Genomic DNA, 27364 nt, shown 5'->3' with positions numbered 1-27364 from the left:
ACACGAGTGAGCTAAACTCACCGCAATGTTTTATTCTCATAAACAAAAGGTGGGATTCTTTCATTGTTTATTTGATGCAAAAAATATCCCTAAATCCAGTCAATCAAGTCTATAATTTAGTTTTTGTTCAGTGTCTGAATATTATTACGTCTGTCATCAATACCCCAACAACAACAGAAGGCGATTAAGTAAACCACTGTGGAAAACATGGATTATATTTGATAATATTAAACTCACAACATCCCTAAAAACAACAAGTTATATCTAAATGAGACAAACTGCTTGTCTTTTGGACTCTGCTAAGATCCTGAACTAAAGCATGTTTCAGCTACCTACGGTTTCATAGCACAGTGTAAAACATCTTATTGTTCCGGCTCTTGGAGGGTGCAGATGCTTTTTTCCTCCTCCTCCTCAAGGCCCTTTGTCTGTCTGTGTGTGTGCTGGGTGCACGGCTGCTTCTGCATTTTTTCTGGAAACTGAAATTCACTAAAATGGATCTGGTCAGTTGGTCACTCAACGCGATTGATAAAATTTTTTCAACGATGAGAACGGGAGAAGGGGCTCCCGGATGCCCCTCTGGGACAGACCCAGTTGGACACATCATGGACTCCTGGAAACAGTGGAACTTGATCTGCCTATCTCAACTGTCTGTGGAGGACTCTGAAGACGTGTGGATATTCGTGGTGTTGGTGTCGGGTTTCCTGCTCATTGGCCTTGGAGGCTTCCTGGCTTACCGGAAAATTAACGAGCTGTCGAGGAATATCGGCCTGATCCCGGAGCTCAGAGATGGTTTGCACCGCGCTGTGAATTCACAGACTCATATAATTGCCGAGATGAATCGTAAGCTTGGGACTTTGGCTGAGATTCATGCATTGGCACAAAGATGGATGCCATCGAGGAGAGAGTGGACGAATCAGCACGGATTGGGATAGTTTAATGTCCATTATTATTGGGATTTTGAGAGGTTGAGGACCAACAAACTGTAAGACGGAGAGGAAATTATCTCTGTCTGGCCCCAAAACAATTTCTAATCGGAATCTGGTGCCCTTGAGCCTGCAAAGCTCCAACGAAAACTCCCCCCTCAGAAGATATGTGGAATGTGCCGTCGCTATGGCAACTCAACTCCGTCTCCTTTCCCAGCCTGGGCGGGACTGCGGGAAGGCCGCTGAAACGTTCCAGGGTCACTGCAACTCTCCAACCCTCAATGCTCCTCCCCCTATCCACACTGAGGTGACATGCGCTGCTTATCGTGGCTGCAGGAACTTATGTTGTGTTGTCTGAAGTCTCTTGCATATCTGGCTGAGGTGATTTTTTGCAGAGCAAAGCTGCCCTCCCAGTAGAGGGTAACTCTGAAGTGCCTTTTTTCCCTCCACCTGAACCAATCCTCATGTTACCCTCTTATCTCTAATAAGGTAGCGCGACTCAGGGTTGCGAATGACCACAGTCACCAATTCTTGTCATGTGTCTTTGCCCATGTATGTCTGATCTCTGAATTGTGTGCACTGAAACTCTAATTTCCCTCTGGGATTAATAAAGTATCTTTGATTCGATCTGTGCAACGCCAAAGTGACAAAACCTTTTGTTAGTCAGAAAGAAGATCAGCAGCTGTTCACACGACGGGAGATAAAAGCTGCAGATGTGGCTTGTGTTGCTTCAGAAACCACCAAATCTTTGTCTGAAAGGTTTCTCAACAGCTGAGTCAGAGGCTGCATCAGCTACGACTCTAGACGCATCACACCCTCTTGACCCAAACCCGAGTGAAGAAAGAAGGCTACACACTGAGTGAGTCAGGATGAAACATTTGAACTTGAGAGGAAAACACTTTAAAAGAAATAAAGAGTCAAAGATCAGAATGGGGAGGAAATAGAAAACGTGTGAATACAGATTACTCATGAAAGGCTGTGTGAGGCTTTAAAGTATAAAAGTGGAGCTTTATGACTCTTAAAATAGAATCTGGAGGTTATAAAAAGAATAATAAATGATGAGATGTTAGACGGCCCTCATAGACTTCATTATTTTACACGAGGTATGAGAGCCAGGTCCAGACTCCCCTCCGTGGCCTACTTTATTCTGTCAGCTTCTCTCCTTCCTCGTCTATCACACACTCTCACAGGTCTGAGTCAAAGTCGTGTTTATTGTCATTTCTACCACATGTGCAGGACATACAGAGAAATGAAATTGAGTTTCAGTGCACACAATTCAGAGATCAGACATACATGGGTAAGACACATGACAAGAATTGGTGATTGCGGTCATTCGCAACATGAGTCGCGCTACCTTAGTAGATAGATGAAAAGGGTGTTACATGAGGATAATTGGGGGTAAGGTAAAAAAAAAAGGCATAGCAGAGTTAAACCCAGCGGGGAGTAACTCTATTACACAAAAAAAAAAAAACTCCTCAACATAGAAGCACAAACAGCACAGATACAAAGCATCAGAGTCCGATGGGGAGGCAGGGTTGGGCGGGATCCTGAAGCCTCCAAACGGGAGCTGCCAGTACGGCGCATTAACCAGCTGCAGACCAACAGGTGGGAGGGAGAGATAAGAAACAGAGAGCACATTGAGTTTCCCGCAGGTCGCTGACCTCAGCAGAAGTCACAATCTGAAGGCAGGGGGGAAGGTCGGGACATAGCATCTGTCAGCATTCCTCCTTTCGTGGGGGTGTGTTGAGCAGCCTTGAGAGACTGCCTTGGCGTCAGATAAAGGATAAACATGACTTTGTTTAGGGCAGGCAGAGATAATTTTCCTCTCTGCCTTGGAGTCTATAAGTGGTCATTCACCAGTGAAGCCAATTTTACGTTCTAAACATCCCCACATCGTCCGGCGACCCTCTCCGAGATGACATCCATCTTGTGTACTAATACAGGCAACGCCACGAGGACATTATCCAGCTTACGGTTCACCTCGAGTAACGTCCCAGTCTGTGAGGTCACCGCACGAGCGGCACATTCAATGGGCGCGGGTCGCACTCCAATCGCTCCCGTCTTCCCAAATTTCCAGAAAACCAGATATCCTCCCACTCCAATCAGAAGAAATCCAGTGATCATCAGGCCGAACATCCACAAATCTTCCACGTCCTCGATGGACAACTGAGAAAGGCACACGATTCGCCAGACCTCCCAAGAATCGAGTGCATATCCCGCTGCGATTGTCCCCTCGGGACAGGTGGGAGCCCCCTTCTCCGTTCTCATCGTAGAAAAAATTTTATCAATCGCATTGAATGACCAGTTAATTAGGTCCATATTTCCAAAAAAGAGTAGTGGTTTCAGGAGAAATGCAGAGAAGTGCTCTGTAGGCTGACAGGACAAGAGCCTTGGGAAAGCAGGTAAGGGAGCTGAGAAAAAAAGCGTCTGTACTCTCTGAAGGCTGGAATCTGTGACGAGTGACGAGTTGCAGTGAAAACAACGAAGCTGTGAGAGATGAACCAGTAGGAGTCGTACCTTACTGAAGCGCGGAGAGCAAGAGGAGAACTGCCTGATTTCCACCGGCTCGTCGTCGTTGGTGTCATCCTCGTTATATGTGTTGATGTGATGATAACGATCAGAGCGGGCTGGAGGGTGAGAAAGAAGAGAGCTCTCATCTCCACACAGTGACTGGACCCAGAAAACAACCAAGCAACCCCCAAATCTATTATTGTATCTACTGCAACATAAATCCAGGAGGACATACTGTCAAAGTAGCTGGTGTCCTCCTCGGACTCCAGGTGAGGGACAAACTCTGCTTTCTGTCTCAGGAGACTGTTCCAGTCCAGCCCGGAGAAGAACGGGTGCTGCTTCACTTCAAACGCCCCGCCTGGTGCCAGACACAAACAGCATTATCAGCCAGCTTCCCATGGTGAGATGGTCATGCTGCTGGCCCAAGTGTCTCCTCCTGACAATCTTAAGTTAATCTTATGTGATGTCCCTGCCGTGTGTGGTGTGCTAAGAGCGCTCTGGCCAGCTTTTTAAATTTTCATAAGAGAGAGCTATTAAAAAGATCATCTCTTCTTCTTTCTTTTCAGAAGCACGCCGAGACCTCTCTGGTCAAAAATAAGGGAAACTCAACATGGATTGTCTTGCCCCATGTGCGGCGTGTCCTGAGGACAAACAAGCCCTCTGCCTGTTGAATGGGATGTGTAGCCAATCAGAAAGCTGCACGAGCTAAATAATTTAGCGTGTCGTTTTTGCCGTGTGGCCGAACACCACATCCCATGATTTGTTTACATGTGTGGTCTGTAAAAAAAGCTGAAATCGGACCCGATAATTAGCCTTTTGAAACCTCTCTCGGTGGAGGCTCTTAACACAAAAGTTGAAGGTGATATGAATCTTGCGCCCCCTAGTGGCTGGCTGCTGGGTTGTGAAATTGCTCCCTCTACCAGTGAACCAATGAAGCCATGACTGTAACAGAAAATTGTTCATTGCAGCCAAGAACTATTTTAATTAGTTTCACCAATCCTGAAGAGCTGGAAAATGAATCGGATTCTCCTCGTTGCTCATTTGAAAACTACAGATGCTGAATTCTGTTTGGGAAGGCAAGAAAGGTTTTCAGAAAGGGGTTCAGCTGTGGAATGGAGCCCTTCCTTCTTTACCCCCAAATTCCACTACCTCCGCTCCGCTCCGGCACAAACACCGGCGCAAAATCGGTCCCGTTGTAGTCAATCAGAGCAATTCCACTACTGCGGCCATGCTCCGGCAGTGCGGCGCAGTGCGCCGCCCTCTGTTCCGGCGTCCGGCAAAAATAGAATCGGTCCTATTTTTGCCGGACGCCGGAGCACCTCCGCAGTCAATGGACAGGAATCACAACCGCCCAACAGGAAAGGGAGCAAGCACAGCTTCCGTTTTTCACAATAAATCGATAAACAAAAGGCGTTTTTTGTTTCATATGCACAGGTTTAACAACTTTTAACAACTATCAATGGCGGCTGAAGTTTAAATGCACAAAAGTAAGCCATAAATACAGTTTCTACTATCAAAGTAGTCACCCTTTGTTGATCCAAACACTGCTGATCTCTCAACACAAATGATGGGCAGATTAAACAGTTCATGCTGATGCTTCTCCCACACAACGGGTGTTTGGATCTAACTTCCGCGTTTATTGCTCGGATTGTATCGCAAGATCTCGAAAATCCCGCGCATGCCTGTTTGCGCACCTCAGGTCTCCGCACCGGAGCGGAGCCGTTGTAGAGCGGGTACCAAGAAAAATTGAGTTCGGAAGCGAGCGGCTGCGGAAGGCGGGGGCGGACCGGAGCGGAGGTAGTGGAATTTGGGGGTTAAGCTCCTTTACAGTCAGATGGGAAATCTGACTTGCCTTTTAGAGACTCTCCAAGCAGTTCAGATAAAAAGTTACAGCTGTTTCCGTGAGTTAATCCAACCATGAGCTGCCTTGGCGCAAATTATGTTCACCTCAAAAATGTACAAAAGAGAAACAATGGCAGCGATTCGCAGGGTCAAGGGATGTTTGATTTTCATGTTTTAGATTTAGCCTTATCCTCCAGTAAGGAAATTAGAAACGGTGACGGGTTGTTTGTTATCGTGTCTCGTCCCAAATGCACGGGCCAGTACCTGTACCCAGCCTGGCAAGAGGGTTGGTCTGTAACAGAGCGGAGATGAGAGCCTGGGCGTCTGCAGGTAAAGCTTCATCCCCGTCCGGCCAAACGATATCATCTACCATAAGGAAGTCGAAAGAAAGACGTGGAAACTTGTTAGTAACCGAATTCACTGGTTCATTTGAAAAAAACATGATCTGAATTCATTGTTCACCTGTGATGACCTGTCCAAACAGCTCCTCTGGAGTGTCACCAAAGAACGGCACACAGCCCACCAGGAACTCGTAGAGGATGATGCCCATCGCCCACCAGTCCACGGGTTTCCCGTAGCCCTGACGGAGGATCACCTCTGGAGCGATGTACTCAGGAGTCCCACAAACCTGGAGGGAGTGTTGGAAAGGGTGAAGGGAGAAGGGGAGAGTGGGTGAAGGATGAAGCAAACACTTTTAATAATACAAGCTGCTGTGGTGTCATGAAAACAAACTCATTCCTTCAGGCTTCATACTGCTTTGATTTGTCTGCAAACACAAACTCATCCTCACACCGAAGCTCTGATTCACTCCTTAGTCCAATAAATCTGCTGCGGTCTCTAGCGTGAATGAATGCTTTGTGAGTTGTTTTCTGAGGGGAATAAAGTCTGGGGCTCCCGTTTCAGGAAGTGAGGTCTTTCTGATGAGTGGGGAGGTGAAACACAGCGGGATTTGAGCCTTGCTCATTAATTTTCAGGATGTGTTCCCTCCGATTGGCTAACAGCAACACAACTCTTCCACTACTTCCAATTGCTCTTCTTTCTTGGGTGAAAAATACAATGTTGATGTTTTCTCTACAAATAAAACAAGCCTGAACGTGTTTTACCATGTCGTGGAGTTGCTAATGCTAACTGTTAGCTCCAACTAGCGCTCTGCTCTCTCTTTTCCCTGGCCAAGCCAAGGTGGGCAGGACCATGAATGCTAATTTTCCCTGTGATGTAGAGCTGTGTGGCTTTTACAGACTCGATCGTTTTAACATCTACTTCCTGTCTGTGGCAAACGCCGGCGATGAGGTCAGCAGTATTTCAAAAAGAACAGGTATTACACGGTTTCTCAGTGACCTTTAAAACCTAACTAAAGCCTTGTGAACAAACATGATATTCCAACATGTTATTCAGATCAACCTCAGTATATAAAACACATCAAGTCCAATGATTAATAATTATAAAAAGCCTTTTAAAATCAAATACAGCCTAATGAAAATGGTAATAAATGTACTATGCTCTTAGTAAAGATTTCCCTGTAATCGGGTGTAAAACTCTGCACTAGTGTTGGTGTGTAAATGGTCGTTTTTGTTGTTTCACACAGGAAACATCCTCACTGATGGTAAAACATGAAAAGCAGCTTCAGGATCTGAGCCAGCCACAGAGGCGAGAGGACTTCTGGCAGACAGACAGACAGACGCCTGCTTCCATGCAGAAAATGAAAAGCACTCGCGAGCCTGACTAATTCACAGCGTAAACAATAGCTATGATTGCTAAATGGGATTATGATGGAGATGGGGAGCATTAATGATTCAGCGACTCCAGCTAAACAGAAAGCTTTGTAAATGCAGCGCCTGAGTTTGAGGATTATTGATTTTGCTGGATGACTTGGCAGGACGGCATGCATGGCTGAAGGAGACAAACAGACGTTTGAAATGTCGGTCGGATCAGCAGCCGCTGCACGTCTTTTCGTTTGCTAACTCTGCATATAAAGCACATCTTCCTACAGCTGCTAATTCACTCAAATGGGCCACAGCCGTTGCCTTATAGGAACACAAACGAATGCAAAAGAACCTCAGAACATCAAAGGACTTGCACTCAAAAACAAGGTTTTTTCACACAGTAGGAGTTATTAGCAGGAGAAAATAATAAACCAGATGATGGCAACACTTACTGCACATTCACTCACATATAAGCATTGCTGCCGTTTTCAAGGCGAATTAAAGGGAAACTATGAAGTCTTTTTCATTTTTGTCCCTTTTCTCATTTTACAGTTTCCAAATGATTTTGCAATGAATGTTAAACATTTTCTGTTAATTAAGGCCCTGTCCACACGTAGCCGGGGATCTGCCAAAACGTAGACATTTTTCTACGTTTTGGCCTGCCATCCACACGAAAACGGAGTTTTTTCACACGAAAACGGATCTTTTTAAAAACTCCGGCCAAAGTGAAGATCTGCGTTTTCTCCATTTTGGGTGTCTGCGTGTGGACGGACAAAACCGGAGTTTTAAGGTCCGCAACGTCACTTTCCGCGACCAAAAAAATGCTGACATCACGTGTGCGACCTGTGTTTACACTAGCCGACAGCATGGATGCCCTCAGAGCTGCGCTCGCTTTATCAATTGTCCAAGCGCTTTTTGCTTGTTTGTTTTTGCAAGCGGAATTACTGCTCCTGGCGGAAGACCACAGACGAAGGACGAGGTTAAGAACGGGGGAAGTACTGCCCCCTACAGGTCTGGCATGCCCTTAACAACGTATTTATCCGGGTACGTGTGGACAGAGTTTATTTTTAAAACGAGGTGATGTGGATGCAAGTTTTTGGAGGGGCGGATATTCGTTTTCAAAAAACCCGGCTACGTGTGGACTAGGCCTAAGTATGCTGTTGACACGGCCCTGGTTGGATTGATGAAAACACAATACTCTGTGGGTGAAGCCCTGTGTCACACCCTGTCCTGTCTCCCCATTTGGTTCAGCCTGCGTCTCTGTTAATTGCTCCCACCTGCCTCTCGTTTTCCAATCACCCAAGCTCCCAGCCCTCTTGTATTTAAACCCCTTCAGTTCTGTGTCTCTTTGTGGATCATTGTTTCATTGTCCAGCGTGTGATCATTAAATACTTTTACTCCTGCTGGTTTGTCTGCCTGCCTGCTTCCCTCACCCGCATGTGGATCCTTGCATCTGCTTCACTCACCGCCACGCGCTGACACCCTGTTTTTATCTCAGATCAAGACCCTAGAGTCGGGGTGTGGTCGGAGCAAGCAAGATATAATGTAGTCAAGAAAAAGGAGGTCATTTTATCTGTTAAACAAGATTTTATCGTGGGACCAGTTTTACTTTCTAACCAACCCGTTGAAAGGCTCACTCTTAAGCCTGGTTTATGCTTCTCCGTCAGCTCCGCAAGGGACAGACACGCACGGATTGACGGAAGCGTTTTGCTCTCATACTTCTCCGTCTCCTGGAGAGTGTTGCAAAGCAATTGCCCGGCAGGACCACAGAGGGCGTAGCGCTGTTCTGTGGTATCCTGTCATGTATCGGTCCAAGATCGTGTGTTTGTATTGTGTTTTTTTTGTATATAAGAGACTTTTTAACACGGACATATTTGTCTCTCATTCTCCCACCACTTCATGCGCTCCCCACCTCTAAACCCACGTTTCCTGCCCTTTCCGTCCACAAATAAAACACTTGCTGCGCATCTTTTTTCACTCCTCCAGTCACGGGAGGATGAAACGTTCATATTTTTAGAGTTTTTTTGCGAGGTATTCTTCAAGCTTCTCCGTGTCTGCCGCTAGTTATCCTCGGCTCTCTTTGCAATGGCGGTGCTGTAAACAACAGCGGCGTCCTGACCAATCACAAGCTTCCGTAATCAGTCTCATTCGACGGATGTTTAAAAAAGTGGGCTAGACTCCGTACGTACTTGCGTGCCTGCCGGAGCCCTATGCAAGGACGGATAATGGCGTTGCGTGTCTCCGCACTGACGCAGACGGAGAAGCATAAATCAGGCTTTAGGCTGTCGGATCGGTTTTGTTGAAAACACCGATTACATATTTAAGAAATGCTCAGACAGACTTTATCTTTTGAGAAACCTCAGAAGCCTAGCAGCAAACCCTAGAGCTTGTTCATAAAGCAACTGTTGATAGCGCTCTGACTCGACATCTACCGGCCTGGTTTGGTCATGTAAACTGCAGATGAGGTCAAACTTTTACTAATTGTTTCATGGGCAGACAAAATAGTTGGCCACAACAAACGATCTCCCAACTGGCTGCTGAAAGAATGAGGAAGACTGTAGCAGACAGCAGTCATCCACTGTTGTGTCAGCTTGAGCCCTCGAGCTCTGTAAGGTGTTACAGGCTGCCTCTGGTAACCAAATATATGTAAGAAATCATGTGTTCCTAGTGCTGTAATTAATGGTCCTTAAAGAGCAAGTCAACCCCTACCAGAGTCTAACTCCACTCCCGCTTCATGTTTGAAAAATGCAACACATGCTGTTGCCTGGCAGACCGAGAGGGCGGAGCCGCTAACAAATACACACACACTCAGGCTCACGACAGCATTGTGACATCATAATGTACCAGTTTACATCATAGCATACTTCTTAGCCAATAGCGGTGGCAGATTTAAATTAAAATACAGTGCAGAGTTTTTACCTGACAACGGCACAACACTGCCAGTTTTAGGCAGAATATTTAAATTTTAACTAAGATGCACTGAAGTGCCAAATTATTGACGACACGTGTCTGCAGCACGATTAGACACTCGTTTATTTAGTTTATCAGCAAAAAAAAGTTTATTTGGGGGTGACTTGCTCTTTAACCAATGTAAACAATAGGATCCAACCATAGTACTTGTCATATGAACAGTGGTGCGTCACTTCCTTCTCCGTTTATCTGCGGGCAGCAGAGGACGTTGTCGCCCTCTACTGCCCGCTCTCCCCTCTCCGACGATGCAGTCCCATGCGCGGTCCAATGTGTAAACTCCGTCGTCCCTGTTCATGGTCCCACATCCACGTCTCCTTATCTCAATTGCTTCCTTGATCCATCTTTTGTATTTTTGTTGTTCAATGTTTATGATCCTTGTGTTGTCCCAGTCCATTACATGGTTTTCTCTTGTGCAGTGATCTGTTACGGCTGACTTCTTTATTGTACTTTCTGCTTCTTCTTTTGCTACTCTTGTGTGTTTTCGATTTGCCTCTTTCTCGCACTCCTTTCTATGTTCTATTGTTCGTGTGTTGAGTTGGCGTCCGGTTTCTCCTACGTATGTTTTATTGCAGAGTTTGCATGGGATTTCGTAAATGACTCCACATTTAAGTCCAGCTGATATTTTGTCTTTTGGGTGAGGGGAGAGCGGGCAGTAGAGGGCGACAACGTCCTCTGCTGCCCGCGGATAAACGGAGAAGGAAGTGACGCGCCACCATCAGCGTCAACCTGAGGAAGCCTGCAGACGCCGGCGAAACGTAGCGACAAAACAGGTAACGAAACCGTTTCTGTGTTTTAAAAAAAGAACGACAGCATGGAATTAGAACTAATACACGGCAAGAACACACCTAAGATATGAACAGTGTTGGGCAGCTTACGTTAAAAAAGTCATTAGTTATAGTTACAAATTACTTTATCAAAAAAGTAACAGAATTGGTAACTCAGTTACCACATTGTAAAAATAATGAATAACCTAGCAAAGTAACTGTGACATAACTTTTATGTTCTATAACGCAGTGACGTTCTATAATATCTATAAAGTGACAGATTTTAGTAACTGAATGATTCTCACTAGAATAAACGTTTGAGATACACGACGTTCATTCAGTAAGAATGTTTTTTTTAATTGTTCCTTGGATTTCCTTACTTTTCTTTGAGTTGATAGAAAAAAGAAAGTAGAAATTGTTTGTGTGTGATTGTTTTAAATGAGGTAAATAACTCACTCCGCTTCGAGCTTTTTAAGGCAGTTTTAAAGTTTTATGCTCGCAACTGCCCCCGCAGGCCAAACATGTAACTGCAGCTTCAATAGTAAGCTCGTGCATGAGGCGCGCATGCTGTACATGCACACTCCTGAACGAAAAGAGCAGCTGAGTCAGTCCCAGTGCAATTTACAGACTGTTCTACACAATTCTAATAAATTAGGCAAACCATGTACGCTGATGTAGACACGCTAGACAAGCAGCCTAAAAAAATGTTCCTATGATTCGGAAAGCCCCCGGCTTGCTTTCAAAGCATCAACCCTTTTCCCCTATTACTATTTTATTAGTTAAAATGATTAATAATCATGATTAAAATGGCCCACATTGCTTTGATGTGTAAAATAAACTGAAAGTATACATAAAGTGATATTAGGGCAGATTTGGTGTGGCGATCCAAACCGTTCAGTTTTAGGACATAGCTCAGACCTCCTGCTCTCCTCATTCTCACAGACCCCTTCTCCACTCCTCCATCTAGGTCATGATAACGGTGCAACTGGGAGCGAGTGTCTCATGATTCAACCAAATTCTGCTAATCAGTTCAGATATCTTTTATATTTTAGGGGAGTGTATGCAAATGTGGCTCTGCATGTCCCTTTGTCACTAAAGTAATCTAAAGTTTTATACTTCTGGTACTAGAATGTTTTCTTACGGACCACTTGCTGTCTCAACACATCTGATTAAAATAAAGTTAACAATAGTAGTTTGAAAAGAAACAACACCCAAAACAGAGTAAACTAAAGCACCTGCTTGTCCAGGAACTCTCTGGCATCTTTCTCTATGTGTCCTTCATACAGGTTGGTGGTGAGGCTCATCAGACCCATCTTTGACAAACCAAAGTCTGTCAGCTTGATGTGTCCCATGGAGGTGATCAGGAGACTACAGGTGAGAGAAAACAGGAATTCAATATTGTGTTTTAATTTATAACATCAGTATAATACTTTAAAAAAGACTTAAAATACCAATTGTCACATCTAAAACAGCTATAACACCTCAAACTAAGACAGTTAAAATGTCCCATAAGGAACATCAGAAGTGAGTTTAACAACAGAACACCACCGGTGTGAGAAGATCTCTGCTCAGTATCAAAGAGAGAGAGAGAGACAGCCGGCTGCTACCATTTCAACCTTAGGACAAACAGAGTCCCAAAAAGAAAAACGCTCTTTGAAGTGATGGACAACAAAAGACAATTGGATATACACTCAACAAAAATATAAATGCAACACCTTTGTTTTTGCTCCCATTTTTCATGAGATGGACTTAAAGATCTCAAATTTATCCCAGATACACAATATCACGATTTCTCTCAAACATTGTTCACAAACCAGACTAAATGTGTGATAGTGAGCACCTATGCTTTGCTGAGGTAATCCATCCCACCTCACAGGTGTGCCACATCAAGATGCTGATCTGACATCATGAGTAGTGCACAGGTGTACCTTATACTGCCCACAATAAAAGGCCACCCTGGAATGTGCAGTTTTTTGCTTTATTGGGGGTCTGGGGACTCAGAACCGGTCAGTATCTGGTGTGACCACTATTTGCCTCATGCAGTGCAACACATCTTCTTCGCAAAGAGTTTATCAGATTGCCAATTGTGGCCTGTGGAATGTTGGTCCATTCCTCTTCAATGGCTGTGCGAAGTTGTTGGATATTAGTGGGACCTGGTACACGCTGTCATATACGCCAGTCAAGCACACCCCAAACATGCTCAACGGGTGACATGTCTGGTCAGTATGCTGACCATGCAAGAACTGGGACATTTTCAGCTTCCAAGAATTGTGGACAGATCCTTGCAACATGGGGCCGTGCATTATCTTGCTGAAACATGAGGTGATGTTCATGGATGTACGGAACAACAATGGGCCTCAGGATCTCATCACGGTATCTCTGTGCATTCAAAATGCCATCAATAAAATGCACCTGTGATCTTTGTCCATAACAGATGCCTGTCCATACCATAACCCCACCACCACCATAGGCCACTCAATCCACAACAGTGACATCAGCAAAGCGCTCACCCACACGATGCCACACATGCTGTCTGCCACCTGCCCTGAACAATGTAAACCGAGATTCACCCGTGAAGAGAACACCTCTCCAATGTGGCAGCCATCAAATGTGAGCATTTGCCCACTCAAGTCTGTTACGGCGACGAGCTGGAGTCAGGTCAAGACCCCGATGAGGACGACGAGCATGCAGTTGAGATTCCCTGAGACGGTTTCTGACAGTTTGTGCAGAAATTGTTTGGTTATGCAAACCAATTGTTTCAGCAGCTTTCTGAGTGGCTTGTCTCAGACGATCTTGAAGGTGAACCTGCTGGATGTGGAGGTCCTGGGCTGGTGTGGTTACATGTCGTCTGCGGTTGTGAGGCCAGTTGGATGTACTGCCATATTCTCTAAAATGCCTTTGGAGACGGCTTATGGTGGAGAAATGAACATTCAATGCACGAGCAACAGATCTGGTCGACATTCCTGCTGTCAGCATGCCAGTTGCACGCTACCTCAATGCTTGTGGCATCTGTGGCATTTTGCTGTGAGACAAAACTGCACATTCCAGGGTGGCCTTTTATTGTGGGCAGTATAAGGTACACCTGTGCACTACTCATGATGTCGGATCAGCATGTTGATGTGGCACACCTGTGAGGTGTGACGGATTATCTCAGCAAAGCACAGGTGCTCTCTATCACACATTTAGACTGATTTGTGAACAATGTTTGAGAGAAATAGGAATATTGTGTATCTGGAATTAATTTTAGATCTTTAAGTCCATCTCATGAAAATCGGAGCAGAAACAAAGGTGTTGCATTCATTATTTGTTGAGTGTATAAAACACTAAACACCCGCAGCAGAAGAGTCTCAGGGAACATACCCTAGGGGAGCGGTGAGTGTTCAGTGTTTAAATTCTGTAAAATTTAGAAAAATGATCAATGAGCCCGTTTCATTGCAAACGTTTTGACTTGAGTGGGTACATCACATGTGTGTTAATGAGGGCTGCATTCCATTTAGAAGAAAGTCTGTTCATTAGCATGATTTTTACAGAACAACCACCAGTCACAGCTGCTGAGGTGGTAGAAAACAAGATGTCGGCTAGTTTACACCTAAAGGTGACTGAGAACTATTCACTGAGAAATCAGATGTTATTGATTTTTTAAAGTGACTGGTCACTCTTGAGTTTTTCATACAGGCTGAGCATGAAAATAGCCTCCTACACCATCTCCTGCATTAGCTTCTGATAGACGATAAACAGTGAAACTCTAGGACTAGACAGGAAGTCAGTTTACAGGTAGTTCTGTTGTGGTTGCACTTTTCAAAGGTCCTGCTGTTAAAGTAGATTTTAATAAATCATTATTTTGTAAAGGTTTTTACATGAAACAAAAGACAAAATGCTAGATTAACTTCAACTAAACAACCTCCTGTCTTGGGTTTTATTGATGACATGTTTTCCTTTCTGGTCAATAAAATATTATTTACAGTGATAAGTCTCGGAAATCTTTTGTGCCAACTTTTTCCTGTAAAGCCTACACGTCTTTCCCATGCCAGCACTTCCCTAGAGTGAAAATGGTTATTACAGCACTCACTTGTCAGGTTTGAGGTCTCGGTGAACAATACCATAGTTGTGCAGGTACTCTAAGGCCAAAACAGTTTCAGCAAAATACATCCTCGCCAGTTCCACAGGCAGAGCCCCAATGTTCTTCAACAAAGTGGCACAATCACCCCCTGGGAAAAACAAAGACCGCAGTACTGGTTTAGGGTATAATTTACATATAGGTAGGCATTTTTACAGGTAGGTAGGTAGGAAGGTAGGAAGGTAGGTAGGTAGGAAGGTAGGTAGGTAGGAAGGTAGGTAGGTAGGTAGGTAGGAAGGTAGGTAAGTAGGAAGATAGGTAGGTAGGAAGATAGTTAGGTAGGAAGGTAGGTAAGTAGGAAGATAGGTAGGTAGGAAGGTAGGTGGGTGGGAAGGTAGGTAGGTAGAAAGGTAAGTAAGTAGGAAGATAGGTAGGTAGGAAGGTAGGAAGGTAGGTAGGTAGGAAGGTAGGTAGGTAGGAAGGTAGGTAGGTAGGTAGGTAGGAAGGTAGGTAAGTAGGAAGATAGGTAGGTAGGAAGATAGTTAGGTAGGAAGGTAGGTAAGTAGGAAGATAGGTAGGTAGGAAGGTAGGTAGGTAGGAAGGTAGGTAGGTAGGTAGGTAGGAAGGTAGGTAAGTAGGAAGATAGGTAGGTAGGAAGATAGTTAGGTAGGAAGGTAGGTAAGTAGGAAGATAGGTAGGTAGGAAGGTAGGTAGGTAGGAAGGTAGGTAGGTAGGTAGGAAGGTAGGTAGGTAGGAAGGTAGGTAAGTAGGAAGATAGGTAGGTAGGAAGGTAGGCAGACAGACAGACAGAGACAGACAGACAGACAGAGACAGACAGACAGACAGAGACAGATAGATAGATGATAGACAGATAGATGATAGATAGATGATAGATAGATGATAGATAGATAGATGATAGATAGATGATAGATAGATAGATGATAGATAGATGATAGATAGATAGATAGATGATAGACAGATAGATAGATGATAGATAGATAGATAGATAGATAGATAGATAGATAGATAGATAGATAGATGATAGATAGATAGATAGATAGATAGATAGATAGATAGATAGATAGATAGATAGATAGATAGATAGATAGATAGATGATAGATAGATAGATAGATAGATAGATAGATAGATAGATAGATAGATAGATAGATGATAGATAGATAGATAGATAGATAGATAGATAGATAGATAGATAGATAGATAGATAGATAGATAGATAGATAGATAGATAGATAGATAGATAGATGATAGATAGATAGATAGATAGATGGATGGGGGTCTAATTATAGAATGGTGTTAACACAATCAGTGTTTTTAAAAGAGTGAAGTATGGGTTCTAAAGTAAAACACTGTTTTCTGTGTGATAGTGATTGGCTTCAGTCTGTTTCTTCTTCACTTGTTTTGAGTGACTAAAATGACTGATATTCTGTTGTTTTATTATCCTATTATGGACTCATTCAACACATTCAGTCAAGCCATTAATCCTGCTTTGTAGTACACCGTTCAAGGCAAAGAGAAAGGAAGGGCAAACAGACCATGAAAGAAAAAGAAGCTAACCTAAAATAAGAGTCATAAATCAAATGTGTGCTTCCTTTCTTCCTTTCCAAGTCTCTTACCTTCCACATACTCCATGACCATGCAGAGATGCCGCCGCGTTTCAAAGGAACAGAACATGGAGACAACAAAGGGGTTCTCTGCAAAGGTGAGGATGTCCCTCTCCACAAACGCCTGCTGGATCTGGTTCCTCAGTATCAGATTTTGCTTGTTGATCTTCTTCATGGCGAAACGCTGACGCGTCTCCCTGTGGCGCACCAGATAGACAGCACTGGAAAAAGCAGAGAAATAAATAGCACAGAATGATAATATGTCACCAGAACTGTCAGTTTTTTACCCTGAGGTAAATATTTTCTGCACAAATAATTTACAGCAGGTTTGGTAGGAGCAGTGCCATGCAGCATGTGCACTGGTGAAGATAAAGATGACATCATATGTCACTCATGAGTTCACAACCAACTAGCAGATTATTTGATGTCACCATTTTAAAACAGTTTGTGCAGAAATTGTTTGGTTATGCAAACCAATTGTTTCAGCAGCTGAGTGGCTGGTCTCAGACAATCTTGGAGGTGAACCTGCTGGATGTGGAGGTCCTGGGCTGGTGTGGTTACAAGTCATCTGCGGCTGTGAGGCCGGTTGGATGTACTGCCATATTCTCTGAAACGCCATTGGAGACGGCTTTTGGTGGAGAAATGAACATTCAATGCACGAGCAACAGATCTGGTTGACATTCCTGCTGTCAGCATGCCAATTGCACACTCCCTCAATGCTTGTGGCATCTGTGGCATTTTGCTGTGAGACAAAACTGCACATTCCAGGGTGGCCTTTTATTGTGGGCAGTATAAGGTACACCTGTGCACTACTCATGATGTCAGATCAGCATCTTGATGCGGCACACCTGTGAGGTGGGATGGACTATCTCAGCAAGGCAGAAGTACTCACTATCACACATTTAGACTGATTTGTGAACAATGTTTGAGAGAAATGGTTATATTGTGTATCTGGAATTAATTTTAGATCTTTAAGTCCATCTCATGAAAAATGGGAGCAAAAACAAAGGTGCTGCGTTTATATTTTTGTTCAGTATATAAAATCAACATTGTTTTACTGAACAATCACACGATAGTAAATCACAGTGCATTTAGTGTCAACCACAGCCTTAAGACATGTGTTGAAAATGCCCAAGTCCATACATATGAGCACCATGTGATCATCTGTGTGCATACCCACGCTTGTATATGTAAGGTTTCTCTATAGGGGTGTCCAGTAGAGAGTGCGAGGGGCCACAGATCTGCCCCCTAAAGATGTGTAGGAGATAGAGGGAGCTCCAAGTCCCAGAGACCCAGGAGCTGCCCCAGAACACAGGGTCCCCAGGGAGACTGCAACCAGAAAAGCCCCTACACCCCTCGAGAGGCGCAGAGGGGGGCAGGGGGGGCCACAACCAGCAGCCGGCAGAGCCTCGGGAAATATCAGCGGCAAGCCCACAGGCCCGCCCGCAGCCTCCCACCCCCCAGCCGGCCGAGCACAGAACCCAGCGACCCGGGACCCACGGGCGACCACGCCCGCTGGACCCAACAGAGCCCAGGGACTCATACCCCACCAGGCAGCCACTGGGATTTATCAGGCAGACGCCAAAAATCTTAAACCCCCAATTCGGGAGCCGCGAGCACTCAGGCAGACCAAGGCACCACACTCCACACCAGTTGTGGCAGGGGGAGGGGAGGCGAAGTATATGATGTATAGCATCAAAAGAAGTCCCAGGAGAGGGAAGGAGTCAAAAGCCCCACCTGACATATACAGTCACACACTCCCTCCTTCATGCTCACCCATACACACCCTATTCACTCTGGTCCCGGTACTGCTGCACAAAGGGTACAACCATCACTGGTTCCCAGAGTTCGACCCTTTCTGCTGGGGTGCTGATGAGCAGGCTCCTCCGCCCAACACTGAGCAATGCAACCCACCACACAAGACCCCAACCAGATGGCCAGATCTCCCTCCTGGCCTCCAGCCCCGGGCACTGTTAGTGCGTGTTGATGAGGTGTAATCCATGGCTGTGGTGAGTGGGCAGTGCTGGCATCGTCTGGCCTATGCCAGCTGATGCAACCACACAACCCCACTTGCACCCACAGCCTTCTGTGTCTAAGTGCAGTTTATAATTGGAAGTGGGCACCGGCACTCGGGACAAGGCTGAAAAATCCCCTTACCAAATGCCAATGATTGCCGCATGTTCCGCCTTTCTTCCCAGCAGCATACAGGTCAGGACCCGACCCCCAAGGCCCCGCCCAGATCCCCACAAGGGGCCGGCCACCCCCCACACCCTGAGCCCCCAGGCTCCCACCCAGATCTACTCAGGGGCAATGCAGCCGCCAGGCAGCAACCCATGGCCACCGCCAAGACCCCCAAGGGATCCCACCCACTGGACTTATTTTCACAAAAACCTAAAATAACGTTTCCTCCCTGTTTGAAAACAAGCTCTTTCTTGGTATCAAAACACTTCTTTAAAATTCACGGACATCATATATGAAATCCATGGAACATAAAAAGCAGAATTAGAAAATAGCATTTTTAACCCCGTTGACTTGCATTAATTTTTTTGTTCTTCTGGGGAACCGTGGTGTGGAAGTAGATGGGGTGACTTACCCCCAAATTCCACTACCTCCGCTCCGCTCCGACACGAACGCCGGAGCAAAATCGGTCCCGTTGTCGTCAATCAGAGCCATTCCACTACTGCGGCCATGCTCCGGCAGTGCGGCGCAGTGCGCCGCCCTCTGTTCCGGCAAAAATAGAATCGATCCTATTTTTGTCGGACGCCGGAGCACCTCCGCAGTAAATGGACAGAAATCACAACCGCCCAACAGGAAAAGGAGCAAGCACAACTTCCGTTTTTCACAATAAATCGATAAACAAAAGGCGTTTTTTGTTTCATATGCACAGGTTTAACAACTTTTAACAACTATCAATGGCGGCTGAAGTTTAAATGCACAAAAGTAAGCCATAAATACAGTTTCCACTATCAAAGTAGTCACACTTTGTTGATCCAAACACTGCTGATCTCTCAACACAAATGATGGGCAGATTAAACAGTTCATGCCGATGCTTCTCCCACACAACGGGTGTTTGGATCTAACTTCCGCGTTTATTGCTCGGACTGTATCGCAAGATCTCGAAAATCCCGCGCATGCTTGTTTACGCACCTCAGGTCTCCGCACCGGAGCGGAGCCGTTGTAGAGCGGGTAGCAGTAAAAATTGAGTTCGGAAGCGAGCGGCTGCGGAAGGCGGGGGCGGACCGGAGCGGAGCGGAGGTAGTGGAATTTGGGGGTGAGGGTCGCCAGGACGGATGTCAGTCAACAACAATGTAGCACTGAGATCCCCGGTGCTAACTGCAAAATCTCCATTCAACAAACTGGTTAAAAGTTACAGAAAAACTGTATTTAATGCTTGAAGTTGTACATATTTTTTTCAGAACCATAAAGTACGAATCTCTTGCTCACCCATAAGCTCCATTGCTGATTAGTTTGATGGTCTGGAAGTCTTCTTCGTTAGGCGGTTTGACGGATCTACCTTTTCCCTGGTAACAGGCAACATTTAAAATCATGACTTTAATAAAAAACACAATAACATCATTTTTAGTGTGTGTGTGTGTGTGTGTGTGTGTGTGTGTGTGTGTGTGTGTGTGTGTGTGTGTGTGTGTGTGTGTGTGTGTGTGTGTGAAGCAAACAGGTGTGCCCGTGTGCACTTGTGTTGGATCTTCACCTCTGCTGAGTCATCCGTCTCTGGAGTGTTTGGACCCTCGCTGTCATAGCTGTCAAGGCTCACGATTTCTAAAGAAAAACACGCGGCTTAACAAGAAACCTTGTCATATACAACAAAAAGCAAGATTTTAACAGCCTCCCTCCTACACCATTTCCAGTTTCTTCAACAAAACATGAAGCTTCAAAGCACCAGAAGAACCAAATCACAATGAGACAAATAAGAGAATTAAAATAGCTTCTTTTGTTGATGTCCTTTATTCAGCTCTGCAGTCTATCCTTTCCTCCAGCAGCAGCACTGGCAGCAAACATTCAGTGTTCTTGCACTTTGGGTGACAGCTGGTGGAATTAACCAATTATACCATTGTTCTACAGAAGCAGGGGAATAACTAAACGATGAATAATCCCAACATCTCGTTTGATATTAACTTAACGTAAGAGCAAAGCCACCAAGGTGAGAACCGCTTAGTTTGTGGCTTCACACTGAAAGTGTGGAAGCAGCGATGTGGGCGTGTGTGAGGTTTATGCCTGACGATGTAAAACAGCAGAAGATGTGAAGCAGCACGCTGTTACTGATTACGTCTGAGAGACCTTAAGTAACCTTTTTCACAAAGTCAAATGAAACTGCAGTGAAAATCTAGCCTAGTGAACTAGACCAAATTCTCGCTTTGCAAAGTTTGGTCTAGGCACGCTCCATTGGAACCGCCGCAGCTCCTACCAGGACTCTGGCTAGCCAATCACAGCTCTCTAGAGGGGTTTCGAACACATAAAGAGCTGTGATTGGTCCATAATTGTGGGCCAATCATAGTGCTCTATCTGCTTAAGCCGGGCGTACACTGTGCGACTTTTTCACTTTTTTGAGCCGATTTTCCAGTCGTGCGAGAATCCACGACATCGGGGCGAGTTTTGTGCCGAGCGGTCGTGTAGTGTACAGGGGGTTACGAGAGGCGATTAACACCACGTGACCAGCTGCCGATCAGCAGTCGTCAGGTCGCACGGACTTCTGGCGTGTTTAAAATTTCTCTCGTCCCTCTTGAGGTATCGCACTGTTGAAGCGGCGCTGCGAGCAGCTGCGACCAAAAAGTATCAGAACCGCTCACGGCGCATGCGCAATCCTGCATCAACGCCGCTCGCTATTTCCCTAATAACACATGTTGTTCGTTTTTGTTTCTACACGTTTTTTTACTCACAAAGATTGTCAAGAAAGCGTGTTTGTCGTGTTCATGTCAAATTAAACTGATCACAAAACACAGATTTACTTTCTTTATGTCGTTTTCCTCATCCAACCCCCATAAATCCCTGTGTGTCCTCCTGCAGCACTCCCGAAGGACAACAGGCAAGACAAGACAAAAAAGTCTGACGTGTTGTGTAAAAACTGCTATTTTTAGCATATTTTTAGGGCCGACGTGTTGCTACCAGACGTACAGCGTGAGCAGTCAGATCGCATCCGAGAACTGGGTCGTGCAGTGTGAGCACATGGCTCGTGAGATCTGCTCTGCGAGGAAGTCGTACAGTTTGAGCTGAAGCTGAGTGCTACGAGTGAAAAAGTCGCACAGTGTACGCCCGGCTTTAGTGAACAAATCACAGAGCTTTATCCGCTTTGTGGGCCAGTCAGGGCACTCTATATGCCTGGTGGGTGGGATGATGCAACAGAGTGAAACAAGAGTATGTCACATTCATTGTCCAGTGGAATGCGGAGATCATTTGAAAGACAACGGTAGAACCCGCCCCACAACCGAGAGCCGTCAATGGAGCGTGGCCAGACTAAATAATACATTTATTTAGTCTGGCGTGCCAGGCTAGTGAAAATCTGCTCTGAGTCTTTAAACCAAAAACACTGCCTTTCCAAGCACTCGTGTGGTTTCGGAACACGTTCTAGTTACCGTTGTATCAACCAGACCGATGCGTCTGAATTTGAAGACCTTTCTTTACTAACTTCACTCTTTCCATTAACCATTCACAACCTTTCCATTAATCAAACGACTCATATTTCCATTTCCATCAAAGAAGACAGCTGTGACTAAATTGTCTTTAAAAACAAAACAATGACAGAAGCTTTCGAATAGCCAAAGGACAAGCGGGCCTTTATTGTGCCGATGGTGGCTCAGAGGTGAGGCAACAGCTTTATGGTTTAAAACACGATCGTGGATTTCTTTGCATTAAATCCCTCTCACTTAAAGCTGTTTCACCAGCTTTACCTAGACATCTAGACCTCCCAGAACGAGCCGTTTCAGGGCTGTTTCTGTTGCTGGCCACGCCCACCCATCCACTGACTAGCAGCTAGAGGTGAGGAGCTGCTCCTCCAGCATTGACGAATGGTGGTGGTGGTCCGTGTGGGGTCTATGCTAATGTCCCTGATTGTGACATTACAATAAGTGAGTCTTTGACACTTGTGGAAGCACTACTCAATGAGGCCATTGTTTACAGAGGCAGTAGAGACCCACAGCAGCACAGACGAGACCAAAAGGTGAGTTTTGTCTCAGGAAGCAAAACTGTAGGAAGAAAAAGGCCGATGCCAGCAGGGGGTGGTCTGAGCTTATTTTAGAGTGAAAACTATTTCATTAAATACAAAAAAAAAACCCTAAACTTATTAAAAATAAAAGCTGTAACACACAGATCTGGAACATTCTATAATTACTTCTTGATTAGACTTATTGTGACTGACCAGAGAGACAGGCTCTACTGGACCTGAACCCCAGCTAACGGCCGTCCGTCTATCCAGTAAAACAGATCATACACATCAGGCCGATCTGTGAACGAGCCGGTGTTTTGTTGTGTTTGGTGCTGCGTGCTTCACTTCCTCCTGGCTCCAGGTTGGACCTTGACAGACACCAGAGTGGTATTGATCCTCCAGAAAGAAAACAAAACCAGTGGAGCTGGTCTGGGAATAAAATTTAACCTCTTCCTGTCTGTCTGCATTGCTACGGAGTCTTCGGTTATGTCTTACCCTCCAGTGGGTCTCTGGTCAGACCCAGCTGACTGATGATGTATCTCGGGATGTCTGCTTTCATCAGCTGTCCCTCTTTGGCATGGTCCTCTGCAGCCTCCAGTAGATGGTAAAACTCTTCCGGATTGAACTCCTGTCATTGGAGTAACACATGTGAGGTAGGCAGATCCATCTAATCTGAGATTATAAGGACTGCTCTGCTCTCTGGAGATTAAGGCTGCACAAGTGTTAACGAGCTGTTGATGGGATTGTGCCTTCATGTGTCTGAGCATGCCAAAATGTACCTCCAACCTGCAACTCCAGAGTCAAACAAACACAATAACCGCTGGCACTACTCTCGACTGCAAATAGCTTTTTTGGGGCATCTTTTTTTTTTCTTGCAGCAGCCGTCTGTGGTGTCCTGTGGGATTTAGTTTCATTCCTGTTGGAGGAATAACATTTTGATTAGAAAGCTTGAGGCAGCAGGGATCATTTCCGTCGCTGCGTTCTCATATCGGTTTTCCTGGACCAGAGAGAAAGGAAGGAGGAGAAATTAGCGTGGCTCTCTGATAGCCTGCTCTGCTCGAGGATCGTATTCTCACAGCGAACAGCCTGCTGACTGGGACGTTTATAACAAATCACACCTTGCGACTGACTTGAGTGCAAAAGGAACTCCACAGCGTTTCATCTGTGCGAGTCCTCCCCTCTCTAACCTTACAGCCAGATCAAAAGTCTCCTCCACATCCTGGCTGACCCTATCGAGCCCCTCTGATGGGGCCACAAGCTGGTGTGGTTGGGTGGTGGTCCAGTGAGCTGATGTGCAGGTGTGGTTAAGCTTCCTGTGCTTATAAAAACTTAGTTTGGGTGAATTCTGCACCAGAATACCAATCAAACTGCTCAGTCTAACGGCTGGTATGAAGGCATGCTGAGGAGAAAGGAGTAATCCAATTTTTACTACTACTTCACAGAATCCAGATAAACAAGAAAAATATTAGGGATGTGTATTTTTGAAATTCTGGCGATACGATACATATCACGATACAGGGGAGACGATACGATATATCACGATATATTGCGATACATTCAGTCAGACGTTACAAGCAATTTTTTTTACTGAATTTATTGTAAGAATGTTCAATAAACAGTCCAAACTGATACGTAACATGTTTAACATGAGGTATCTGAACCATGATGGAGGGATTTACATTTCAGTGGTGGAAACAAAACCTGTTGCACACTGCTGCCAACTAGCGGGTGGCGATTGAATTGTGCAAAACGAAAAGAAAATACACAAATGTTTGCATGTAAATTCTTTCAAGAATTAGATACACAGCTTTTGAATATCGATGTAATAATCGCAGGAAAAAATCACGATATATTGCCATATCGATATTTCCGATACACAGCTTTTGAATATCGATATAATATTGCTGGGAAAAATATCACGATATATTGCCATATCGATATTTTCTTACATCCCTAAAAAATATCCTGCAGTAATAAGAATATAATCTGCTGTAGACAGATTAACTAAACCGTGACCTCTGCTGCACAACATCTATTCCTCGGAGCTCCTAAGAGAACACGAATAAAGCAGGAATTTGATTCTGAATGCAGGACGAGAACTGAAAAGGTGCGTTCAGCTGACACTCTTTCTTCTTTTTCTAGCTATCTGACTGTTGTTTACTCATATTTGTTGGATACAATAGGCTACCTCACAGTGAAGGGCAGCAGGATACCCTGGGTTTCACCTCTGTGGACCGTTAGTGACACTGTTTTGGTTTCTTTCATAGGAGAGGGTTCTTCTAAAATGCTGGGCTGCATGGGAGGAAGAAATGAAAACCCCAATGGTGCTAACAACTTCTGTGGGAGATGTTTTCTTCTCTTCATGTGATGATAACACAATTATGTTCTATTAGAGTAAAAGGAAACTGCAGGCTTTATATCCTGACTGGACTCTAGTATTCTAGTCAATGTATGTAACTGCGGTTAAAGGAGCGGACTCAGTTCACCAGGGGCCAAAAGCTCTTTTTCACACTAAGTATTTTACCCGTCTGAGGGTATCTGTACTTTTACTTTGATCGTTTGGATGTTGCTGTGTCTTCTTGCACGTTGAAATCAGCTGAATATGTTTAATCTTGAGTTTAAAAAGACTGAAGTGTGAAAAGTCTGTTTTACACACAATCAGCAGCAGATACTGTGTATGTCCCACAGGTTCTCCAGCACATAACAGGTATCTGCTTACGGAGTTAGGGTTTGAGACATTAACACATTTGAACTCTGTCAACAGCTTTTATGTTAAATGATCATTTCACAGTTGCAACGTTTCCTTCTTAAGCATGATAAAAATGGTTGTTTTGAATACTTTGTATTTGTTTCCCCCATCAGAAGGATTTTAAAGGTGTGGCAGGGGTGAGGAGTGAGCACCACCTCACCCCTGCCACATGGACCTCAAGGGATAAACCATCAATCCTGCTCAATGGTCAACTTTCCTGGCGGGGTCACCCATAAAGACAGTGGGAGGGTTATAAGGAAATTGTCAGACCTGTACAAGGCACATTTTCATTTGCATACCTGTGTGTAATTGTTAAAGTGGAGAAATAAAAGTTTGACACTTGCTCCGTTTCAGTTTTATTATATTTAGTCCATAATGAGAAATATAATCTTATAGCTCTACTTTTAGGATTTATTTGCTAAATTTAAGGGTAAAAAGCAGGAAAAAATTATTAAATTGACTAGTTTTTAGATTATTTGCCTTATTTGTTCCTTAGAGTAAGTGTTTTATGCCTATTTGCAGATTTAACTTCCAGTTTTTTGCTTAGAACAACTGATAACATCTTATATTAAGATTCTATTGTTATGTTTCATTGCCTGAAATAGGCATGTAAGGCTTATTTTAAGATTTAATTGTCTTGTGTGTTGCCTAGAATAAGTGTAAAACACTTACTTTTAGCTTTGTTTAAGTCTAGATATTATTCTTATTTCAAGAAATCTTAGTAAGAAAAATTCACTCACTGCGCTGGCAGATAATTTCACTTGTTTTTAGTTATTATTAACCTCACTCTGCTGCCCTGATGTCCGAGTCAAAGCCTCAGGTGAAACTGGGAAACCACAAAGAGATACCATCTAGGAAGTAATTCACCTCGGTGGACTCCGATTACATCCTGTTCTTTGTGGGTCTTTTTTAAACCAAAGAAGGTGAACAAAGGCCATTCAGAACAAGGAAAGGCATTACATCATCTAGGCTTTCTGAAAACCACAAACTTCAATTAGAGACAACCTCAGGATGGGAATAAAAAATAAGATTCTGTTAAAATGTGGCTTCTTTAGGAGGAGCTTCTGTAGTCTTTTTATACTTGAGTCCAATTGAACAAACTCTTTCCAATTTAGCCTTAAAGAGATATTCCACCCAAAATTTAAAATGTGCCTGTTGACATACTTCCCAAAGTTAGATAAGTGGGAAAAAACAATTTGTAGCCAGCCCAGTCACTTTAGCTCCTTTAGCTTTAGCTTAGCATAAAGCACAGTAAGTGAATGGATCCAACTAGCACTGTGAATAAAAACGTCCAGGTACTTAAAATTGTTATTTATATATTTTTGCTATTAAGCACAGCTGCTGAAGACTTTATTGCATTTGAGACCCTCCATTTGGACTTTCATGTTCAGAATACACGCTGTCCACTGAGGTAGACATGCAATAAATTATTAGTAAATTATCAAATGTTACAAAAATATTTGTTGAAATTTGTTTCATTCACACCTAAAGATGAATGAAAAAAATTGTTAAAAAATCATGGTTGAAGAATTCATAATTCATGCATCAAAGGGTTAAAATCAGTCAGTAGTGATGCCAGTTCTGCTCGGTGACCTAAATAATCAGACTGACTGCAAGTGAAAATAATTTGTAACATAAAAGAATCACAGGCGCCATTTTAAGCTGCTTTTACGAACATGCCGCAACGCCGTGACGGCATCAGGAAGACGTGGCGGTAATGTGGCGCAGTCGTGTCCTTTTTCCACATAAGATTAGGCAACGGCAGTATAAAGGGGGTATGAGGGTGGTCTCTGCACTGCTGTGGACGCCCGTTTATCTTGAGGCAAGCTTCCTCTATCGGCGTCTTTAAATCTCGTCTGAAGACCCTCTACTTCACTTACGCATTCGATCCCTAATTCCATAACTCCTTAGCTCATCCATTGTCCCTCCTAGACAATTCAATTTTAATTTTGTGTTTTTATATTCTGGTTTTATTTGCTTTTACTGTTAATAGTCTGTTGTTTTATTTCTTTGCTCCTTTTTACATTTTCCATCTACCTGACTATTTTAACTTGTGTTTTCTTGCTTG

At 44.3% G+C, this 27364-nt stretch overlaps 1 protein-coding gene across 4 annotated transcripts in view; it reads right to left on the bottom strand.

Annotated features, from left to right (window-relative positions):
• The window catches only part of mast1a (microtubule associated serine/threonine kinase 1a), a 139673-nt gene that overhangs the window by 13087 nt on the left and 99222 nt on the right, over positions 1 to 27364 (bottom strand). For all 4 annotated transcript variants that reach the window (XM_015954410.3, XM_015954411.3, XM_015954412.3 and 1 more), the window contains 10 exons: positions 23043 to 23175; positions 20100 to 20167; positions 19838 to 19914; positions 16406 to 16614; positions 14783 to 14921; positions 11949 to 12081; positions 5739 to 5904; positions 5541 to 5642; positions 3670 to 3792; positions 3441 to 3550 (listed from right to left, as the gene is read on the bottom strand). In XM_015954410.3, the coding sequence (XP_015809896.3) occupies positions 3441 to 3550; positions 3670 to 3792; positions 5541 to 5642; positions 5739 to 5904; positions 11949 to 12081; positions 14783 to 14921; positions 16406 to 16614; positions 19838 to 19914; positions 20100 to 20167; positions 23043 to 23175 (1260 nt within the window). The remainder of the gene's footprint in view (positions 1 to 3440; positions 3551 to 3669; positions 3793 to 5540; positions 5643 to 5738; positions 5905 to 11948; positions 12082 to 14782; positions 14922 to 16405; positions 16615 to 19837; positions 19915 to 20099; positions 20168 to 23042; positions 23176 to 27364) is intronic.

The sequence above is a fragment of the Nothobranchius furzeri genome, chromosome 7 (genome assembly GCF_043380555.1).
Source record: "Nothobranchius furzeri strain GRZ-AD chromosome 7, NfurGRZ-RIMD1, whole genome shotgun sequence".
In the NCBI taxonomy this organism is placed as follows: Eukaryota; Metazoa; Chordata; class Actinopteri; order Cyprinodontiformes; family Nothobranchiidae; genus Nothobranchius; species Nothobranchius furzeri.
This window is presented reverse-complemented; position numbering and strand designations above follow the sequence as displayed.